This window comes from Gastrolobium bilobum, unplaced genomic scaffold (genome assembly GCF_033153095.1).
Source record: "Gastrolobium bilobum isolate Gb01-03AN ecotype WA unplaced genomic scaffold, APGP_CSIRO_Gbil_v1 utg25931, whole genome shotgun sequence".
Taxonomy (NCBI): Eukaryota; Viridiplantae; Streptophyta; class Magnoliopsida; order Fabales; family Fabaceae; genus Gastrolobium; species Gastrolobium bilobum.
The window spans coordinates 201,747-210,301 of NW_026896971.1; the positions used below are offsets into that span (position 1 = coordinate 201,747).

An 8,555-nucleotide genomic window follows, 5' to 3' on the forward strand; every position below is an offset into this window, starting at 1 on the left:
TTACCAACTGTGCCGGGTTTAATCAATTCAATATCCTTCTAGTTCAATAACGTGTTTTGCTCCAATTTTTAAAATGTGGGAAGTAAAGAAATTAAAATAAAAAGACATTTCATCTTGCTCTAACTTGACTCATCATTTATACCAATTCAAATCCCCATTTTATAATCTTATCCATGGAAACTCATAGCGAAAATCATGGCACAAATGGAATGGAGAAAAAAAAATGGAGCCCACACATTAAAGGTGTAAACTTTTGATTGAACATTTTGTTTGGTTATTGCATTTGCTTTTGCTTATATAATAGTAAGCATATGGGGCATTCTTGTCCTCAGTGCTATCTCTATCTGTTACTATGCCAACGCATTGTGAGGCCACTAGTACCTAACACACACACACCTAAGCTTTTTGGGAACTTAGAGTTAGCATAACAGTTACCTTCTTCAACCATAATATCTCAACTAACCCTCCCTCAATCTCTCATTTCTCTCTCTCTCTCTCTCTCTCTCTATATCCTTATTCCTATCAAGTTTTGAACTTTCCTAGATAAGTGCAAGTTTCAGCACTTTTTGTGCATAGAATTTCTAACTACTGTGTCAGTCTTAGGAAAAAGAAAAATGACAGAGCAGCAACCCAAAACTGCAGAGACAGAATCACCATCTGTTCCTCCTCCACCTGAGACTCAGCCTCCACCACCACCACCACCACCTACTCCTCCTCTTGCACCTGAACCTGAGGCTCCAAAGGATGTGGCTGAGGAGAAATCAGTAATTCCACAACCTCCTCCAGATAACAAACCGGATGATTCCAAGGCTCTTGTCTTGATTGAGAGAATGAGTACTATAACACTCCCTGTTATGTTATCTAGAAGATTGGTATTGTGTAGTTTTGGAGTTTGGTTGGTGAGAAAATGATTACAGAAAGAAAAAGAAAAAAGGAAAAAAAAGAAGAAGAATTTTTTGTGCTTATTATGCTTTATTTATCTGCTTTTTCTTTGATTGATTAAGGGAATCAATTCTTATTGATTCCGAAGGGTTTTTTAAATTAACTATCTTGTAAAAATTCCTCCTCCTTCTTCTTTTTAATTTCTCTTTTAAGTTACATGATGGTTTCATTAGAGGTACAAATTTTCTAAAAAATTTGTGCAATATTAGTATTTAAATGTGATATATTTATTCTTCTTGGTGTTCTGTGAATAGTATATGTTCCCTGTTTTGTTTTTATTTAACAATTATGAACAATCATTGAGAATTGATTTTAATTGCTGAGTACAGGTTGTTGTTTTTTTATCATTTCTCTTCCTTTTTGGATAAAAAAACAATTCTCTTGTTATTTGATTATTACTTGATTGTTTGTGCTTCTTGTACTTTTCTCTGTTTACTTTAGTTGGAATTTTCCTGTTGTAGTTCTATCCAAAACAGTTTATTCAAATTGCTCTGCAGTCTTCCACTTTTAATAGTTGACAGAGTGGTCCTTCTTTAAAATCTAAGCCTTGTGCAACAATAGTTTAGCATTAACGTATTAAACTATTATCATCCAATCAAGCTCCTTAAGAATCTGGCCTTCATGCAAAGATCCAATTTTTCTTATTTTAGGTCAAAATACCTGCAAATTCAAAGGAAGAAAGCACCTCCACTACTTTCCCTTGTGATTAATATGTTATAACATGTAACCATTTTGATGGTTTACAGGTTGCCCATAATTTCATATTTGTTTACTTACCCATATTTGTTATTCATTTCACAAGTCACCTTCACTAGGCCTTATGATTCAAATGTTTCTTAGCATGACTATTTTTTAGCCACTTTTGGTTTAATCTTCTTAGAATTCTGCTATTGCTGGAAATCAGCTATTACCTGTACTTCATTATAATTATTAAAATAAAAAAATAATGTTCAACAACCCTCCCTCCATAGAGTCTTAAACAATATGTGCATTTTAGTTGCTAGAATCACCTATCATTTATAAAACTCATTTGTTTAATATCCAAACAAGTCATTTCATACTAAAATTATTTTAACCTCCTTAAAATTCTTCATCCAAACAAAGGAATTTTAAAAATGATAGGTTCCCTTTGCCTTTATATATGTCAAGGATGGATTCCCTTTCAATGTCAATCTTGGGATCAAGTTAAATGCCATGTCTTGTTCATCATTGTAATTATGACCATAACCACAATCATTACATTTGTTCTTGTTAGAGACTCGTGAAGTTGCTGAAGAGAAACCATCTGAGGGCTCTGTCAACAGAGGTATGTTAATTATCATTATGACATTTCATTTCCCTTTATGCACTTTTCATATCCTAACCTTACAGATTATGGGACCTCATTTGTCTTCAGATGCTGTGCTTGCAAGAGTTGCAACAGAGAAGAGGCTGTCACTAATCAAAGCATGGGAAGAAAGTGAAAAATCAAAAGCAGAAAACAAGTAAGAGCTTGCACCACATGCTTCAAATAGTATGTGGATTTAGTAGTGTCAATCAAATAATTATTAAAAGTCTTTCATGATGTCACCGTAACCCTGGTAATTAATTGTAAAGAACCAATTCAACCCAAAAGCCTAAGCTGTTGGATGAGGCTATATTAATGATTTTATATATCTCAACACGCCCCCTCACATGAGAGCCCACTGGGCTTGAAGGGTGAACAATGCACAAGCCCACCTACCTGTGCGAAGAAAGAAATTCCACTAGAAAGAAAGTGGAGGACGGTGAGGATCGAACCCGGTACACCGAGGCTCTGATACCATGTAAACAACTAATTCAACCCAAGAGCTTAAGCTCTTGGGTGAGGCTATATTAATGATTTTATATATCTCAATATTAATCAAGCATCAAATTCATGGTTCTTTATTTTGGAAACAGATATATGTAAATTCCAAAGATCTTTGTTTTGCCAATTTACCATGAAGCTATAACATCATGCTTTCATGTTTTATCACATACTGTGTGTCTTCGATGTTAACAATGTTTGAATACCAATTTAAATGAAATTGTTGAACAGAGCTCACAAAAAGCTTTCAGCTATTTCAGCATGGGAGAACAGTAAGAAAGCTGCTGTGGAGGCTGAATTGAAAAAGATTGAAGTAAGACTTTATTTCATTAGTAATTCTAACATGTTTTTTGAGAAATTTTTTTCCTCTTTCGGGATTATTCTTTGTATTTTATGAGGATTGAACCTATTACTTTTATCCAAATAGGAGTTTATTCTTACCATCTCAACTAAACTCTAGCATTTTTTTTGAAAAAAAAATTCTTTTAATTCATCTGATCTCTTTTCTGTTTCTTTAAGTACAAAATCATGTTTTCTTGTCATTCTTTCTGCATTTAATATGGACAAAGAGGGGAAGAAAATTTAACTCTCTACTTTTGCATGTGAGTAGGAACAACTGGAGCAGAAAAAGGCAGAATATGCAGAGAAAATAAAAAACAAAATAGCTACAATCCACAGGGAGGCTGAAGAAAAGAGAGCAATGATTGAGGCCAAGAAAGGTGAAGATCTCCTGAAGGCAGAGGAGACAGCTGCGAAGTTCAAGGCCACTGGAAAATCTCCAAAGAAACTCGTTGGTTGTTTCTAATGTTTCAATCCCCAAGCCAAAAATGTTGAATTATTATTGTGTATTTTCTTCTTTGGCCTTTCGAATATCAATGAGTGTGATTTGGTTTGTGTTGGAGATTTAGTCCATGTTCATTTCTTATGTGAGCACAATGATATTTTGGCATGTATATACGAACTACTTTGTGAATAATGAAATTAAATTATTCCATCTGTGCAAGAGTTGTAGCATGAGATCACTAACCAACTTCAGTATCTAATCATGTTAAGAGACTGTTAAAAACAATAAAAGGACCACGAAACCAATGATAATGGTAAAAAGTTATCATATGAAGTATTGCATTTCCATGAGGAAATATGAAACTATCTTAGTCACAACTACCATAAAGGGTATTGAGGAAACTTTCAGTCTGTCCTAAGGATCCTATCTCACCATCAGGCATGTCTAGGAAGTGATTTAATGCAGAATCAGAAGTATCAAGAAACTCATAATAGCCTGAATCTGACCCAGTTTTTCCATCTTCAAGCTTTGGTTTATAACTACTAGCTTGTTCTGGTGACTTGTTTGCAAAGGCACTGCTTCCAGTGTTGTTTTTGACCTGCAATGAGACATCTGAACATGACTCCAATTTTGAGGATGATGATCCCTGTGAGATGGGGCTTTGACATACTTCTCCTTTTCCTTTGATCATGCGAAATGACTGTCCTACTTCAGAATGCCAAAGTTGAAGAAAGTAATCCGGGTATGTCTCATTTGTTGACCATGAATTAAGCAATGCTGATTCCATTGACAACCTTGCCTCTGCCTCAACTCTTGCACTTTCCCATTGTACCATGTGACGTGTAGATGGAGATTCAGATTTTAAAACAACACCATGATCAGGACTGAAAGAGGGGTGTTGTGCCCCTAGGGAATGTCCTAACCGAGGGAGACGCTTCTTAAGTTGGGTGTTCCAATAGTTTTTAATTTCATTGTCTGTTCTTCCTGGAAGTTGGGATGCTATAGCAGCCCACCTAAAACACATGGGTGGTTACATTCAAAACAAATGCAACATGATTAGTATGGATCAATGCAACCAAGTAATGAGGAACAAGCATTGGTAATTACATGAGGGAATTGCTACAATGTCAATTCTCTGTGAAATTGAGTACCATATGTATTTTCACTAGGCTTATTACAGGCTTCCATTTCATATTTGACTGCTGCAAAGACTCAGATTTTACCACTTTACAACCTAAATAAACTTATATTTTTCTTGTTTCAGGACAACTGAAAAATTTGCCACCAGAATAGCATTTGACTAACATCAAATGAAAAATAATTCCAAAGACCTTGTCTATTTTAGTGTTTCAAATCCATTAGTATGTTTCCATGAAGAACATAAAGGTAGCTTTGCTTCTAGCTGTCCATTATGAGTAGTGGAAGGTGGTGGGAATAAAAATGCTTCTTTCAACAGGATATTTAACATTATTCAGAAACAATGGGGGTCTCTTGCTAAATGCTGAAAATTGATGGTTGAAACCTGTCCTTTCCCTTATGTTGTTTGTATATAAGGATCCTTGATGACACACATAATGAAAAGAATAACAAAACAAAATTGAGAAGATTAGACCTCCATGGATACTGAATTATCTATTTGAAAGGTAAACTTGCATATCACATATGCAGAAATGAAGAGAGATCAACTCATGTGCTGCTTTGAATTGGTTCAGCATATGAGTCTAAACATGATTGTTTTATTTATGTCTTTGGAGAGAGGTGGTGGTAGAAAATTCCAGAGACTAGAAACAGAATGAGTCACTATATAAAGGAACTCCGTTAATTCAAGCATTATCAATGTGGTAGGCTTCAGAGGATGCATCAAAATGTTAACTAAGGATTCAGCAGCTCAACAAATACAATAAACTTCCAGGGAGCAATAAGGGTGTGTGCATGTACAAGAAATTCAGCATAAGGAGCAATGTGTTACCTGTTTCCAAGCATGCCATGAAGCTGAATAATTGTACTTTCTTCCTCAGTAGTAAATTGACCACGCTTTATGTCAGGGCGAAGATAATTTATCCAACGAAGTCGACAACTTTTTCCACATCTAAGGAGACCTAGTAAGAGGCAAGTTTTGAACATTAGAGTTTCACTAATAGATATGTAAATTTCTATTATGAATAGAGATTATTTTAGACAATAGTTTTGAGTCTTGCTTTGAGATATGTATTCTTAACTTCAGATAGAGATACCTGGATACAAGAAAGGAATGTAGTGTTAAGAAATCACATCACAGCATCATACTGTATAATATTAGTTTATTCTTTACCCTAAGATTCAACATCTGGGTAAGACGGCTTTTTTACTCTTATAACCCTTTATTAATAATTAATTACCAAATTGACCTTCATTATAAACTATTTCAAAAATTTAACCCCCTCTAAAAACATAACACCAATCTGCCCCTGTTTGACCGTTGACCATCAAGCCTACCCGGGTACACCCCTCCTTACCCGGGTAGACAAAATACCCGGGTAAAGAGGGGTGTACCCGGGTATTGTTCTTGGCACCTGAAAAATTGTTTGAATTATTTACCCGGGTACGAAGGGGTGTACCCGGGTAAATCATCATAGAAGAAAACTCGAAACAAAATTTTATTTACAACTTATAAGAAAAAGAAAAGGAAAATATCTAATGTTTTCTCAATTTACAATGGGTTACTGAACTAAAAAATAAAAAAACTTTTTCATCTACTGGTCAAACCGAAAGTTCCAATAAATTGGAAGTGTCCCTTCTGTGTTCAGTCAACGTTATCTTCTCCCCCTTCATCTCATCATCTTCATGCTGCTGCATTATCTTGATGGTTCTCAATTGTTCTTGTTTTACAAAAGAACCCAACAAATGCCTCGATAAGGGTGTTGAAGCAACTAAACCCTCGTCGTCTTGTATGGCAACCACACAAGCACTTTTCGCTCAACTTTTCAAAGAACCCTTTATGCCCAACCTCTGGGGGGAGTGGACATTTTTCAGGTGCCAAGAAATTTACCCGGGTACACCCCTTTGTACCCGGGTAAATAATTCAAACAATTTTTCAGGTGCCAAGAACAATACCCGGGTACACCCCTCTCTACCCGGGTATTTTTTGTCTACCCGGGTAGGGAGGGGTGTACCCGGGTAGGCTTGGTGGTCAACGGTCAAACAGGGGCAGATTGGTGTTATGTTTTTAGAGGGGGTTAAATTTTTGAAATAGTTTATAATGAAGGTCAATTTGGTAATTAATTATTAATAAAGGGTTATAAGGGTAAAAAAGCCGGATAAGACCTATGGTTAAATATATATTGAATTAACTTTGCTATCTTTTTTGGGTGGGGATTAACTTCTCCATCTTTATTTTACAATAAGTGTGTCATCAACTTTCTTCTTCTTGTGTCAAATTTTCACTCTTTTCAGCTTACATAACTACCCCTAGAACATAATTTTGTAAACCATTTTCAAGGGGGAAAGTAGTACTGTGTTTATCTGCATATGTCATTATGGCAACCAAACATGGTTCATTGCGTAATTACTGTTGAATATATATATATATATATATATATTGAATTAACTTTGCTATCTTTTTTGGGTGGGGATTAACTTCTCCATCTTTCTTTTACAATAAGTGTGTCATCAACTTTCTTCTTCTTGTGTCAAATTTTCACTCTTTTCAGCTTATATAACTCCCCCTAGAACATAATTTTGTAAACCATTTTCAAGGGGAAAAGTAGTACTGTGTTTATCTGCATATGGCATTATGGCAACCAAACATGGTTCATTGCGTAATTACTGTTGAATATATATATATATATATATATATATATATATATATATATATATATATATATATACCACCTTACCATCTTTCCATTTATTTTGGGCAGGAAAAAATGAAGAAAATAAATTGTTTTCTTCATGAAGAATTTGCTGCAAAGAGAAAACAGCCAAAATCAACAATCGGTTTTCTTCATTAAGAAAACAACACCACATTGAGATTGGAGTTTCTTCAAGAACCAGAGTCTTCATTTAATACATAAAACCTTGACCAAGAAAGGGCTGCAGAAATTGTTCTTTTTAAGTTACGGAATCATTAATACAAGACCATAAAAGTGTTTTGTTTCTGAAGAACAAAAAGAAAAAAAAGAAAAAACATATCTACTTAGAACATTGGTCCATGTAAATTCCAGCTCCATGTTCATCAAGGATTTAACCAAGGAATGCAGGTGTACATCAAAGCAACAAAGCAATATCAAAATAAAAGACACCTACCAAGCTTTTCAACCATAAGCCCTATTTTCCCCTAGCTTCAAAAGTTCCAAAAGCACAACACTAAGAAAGAAAACAATCTATTACAAAAAAAAAAAAAAAAAAAAAGAAAGAAAACAAGCATAATACAGAAGCATAGAAGAAAAAGAACAAAGAATGAAAGGGCATATGAACTTTCACCTGCTTGCTTGGGGAGTGTACGCCAACTTCCATGGCCATGCTTCTTAATGTACTCAACTAATGCTTCATCTTCTTCAGGAGTCCAAGCTCCCCTCCTCACTCCATGTTTATCACAACATGGTGCTTTCCCCATCTTCACTACTACCTCATTTCCACAATAATAATAATGTCACTACAGTAATAATAATAATAATAACAACAAATCTTGCAAATCGTCCATCATCATTTGTAAGAAAGAGTGTTTCAGAAGAAAACCAAGTGATGGGATAAATCAATTGAAACTGACCGCAATAAATGCATGTGTGTAGGACAATTTGGTGGCTTTGAGGTACAGCCTTGCATTTAATACAGTACATGCCCTCTAAGGCAATGCCACAGGGTTCTCAATGACAACATAAATTGCAAAGTATAGCATAATATTGATAAAAGCAACCCCCGGAACTGCATGAGGGAGAAGGGAAATAAATGACAAAATATTCAGAGAAACTAATGCTGGTTTGAAAGAGAGACTAGCACAGAATAGAACCCCATTCCACCACT

At 35.1% G+C, this 8,555-nt stretch overlaps 2 protein-coding genes across 2 annotated transcripts; one reads left to right on the plus strand and one right to left on the minus strand.

Annotated features, from left to right (window-relative positions):
- Positions 1-346: 346 nt before the first annotated feature.
- Positions 347-3,758, plus strand: LOC133303102 (remorin-like). The gene is made up of 5 exons (XM_061502967.1): positions 347-834; positions 2,198-2,248; positions 2,339-2,426; positions 3,002-3,083; positions 3,381-3,758. The coding sequence occupies exons 1-5, from the start codon at positions 615-617 to the stop codon at positions 3,573-3,575; spliced, it is 636 nt and encodes a 211-aa protein (XP_061358951.1). The 5' UTR covers positions 347-614; the 3' UTR covers positions 3,576-3,758.
- A 163-nt stretch (positions 3,759-3,921) lies between these two features.
- Positions 3,922-8,148, minus strand: LOC133303109 (transcription factor MYB17-like). Its single transcript, XM_061502974.1, has 3 exons — positions 8,016-8,148; positions 5,524-5,653; positions 3,922-4,567 (listed from the first exon to the last, which is right to left on the minus strand). Exons 1-3 carry the CDS (start codon positions 8,146-8,148, stop codon positions 3,922-3,924), a joined length of 909 nt encoding a protein of 302 aa, XP_061358958.1.
- Between the last annotated feature and the right edge of the window lie 407 nt (positions 8,149-8,555).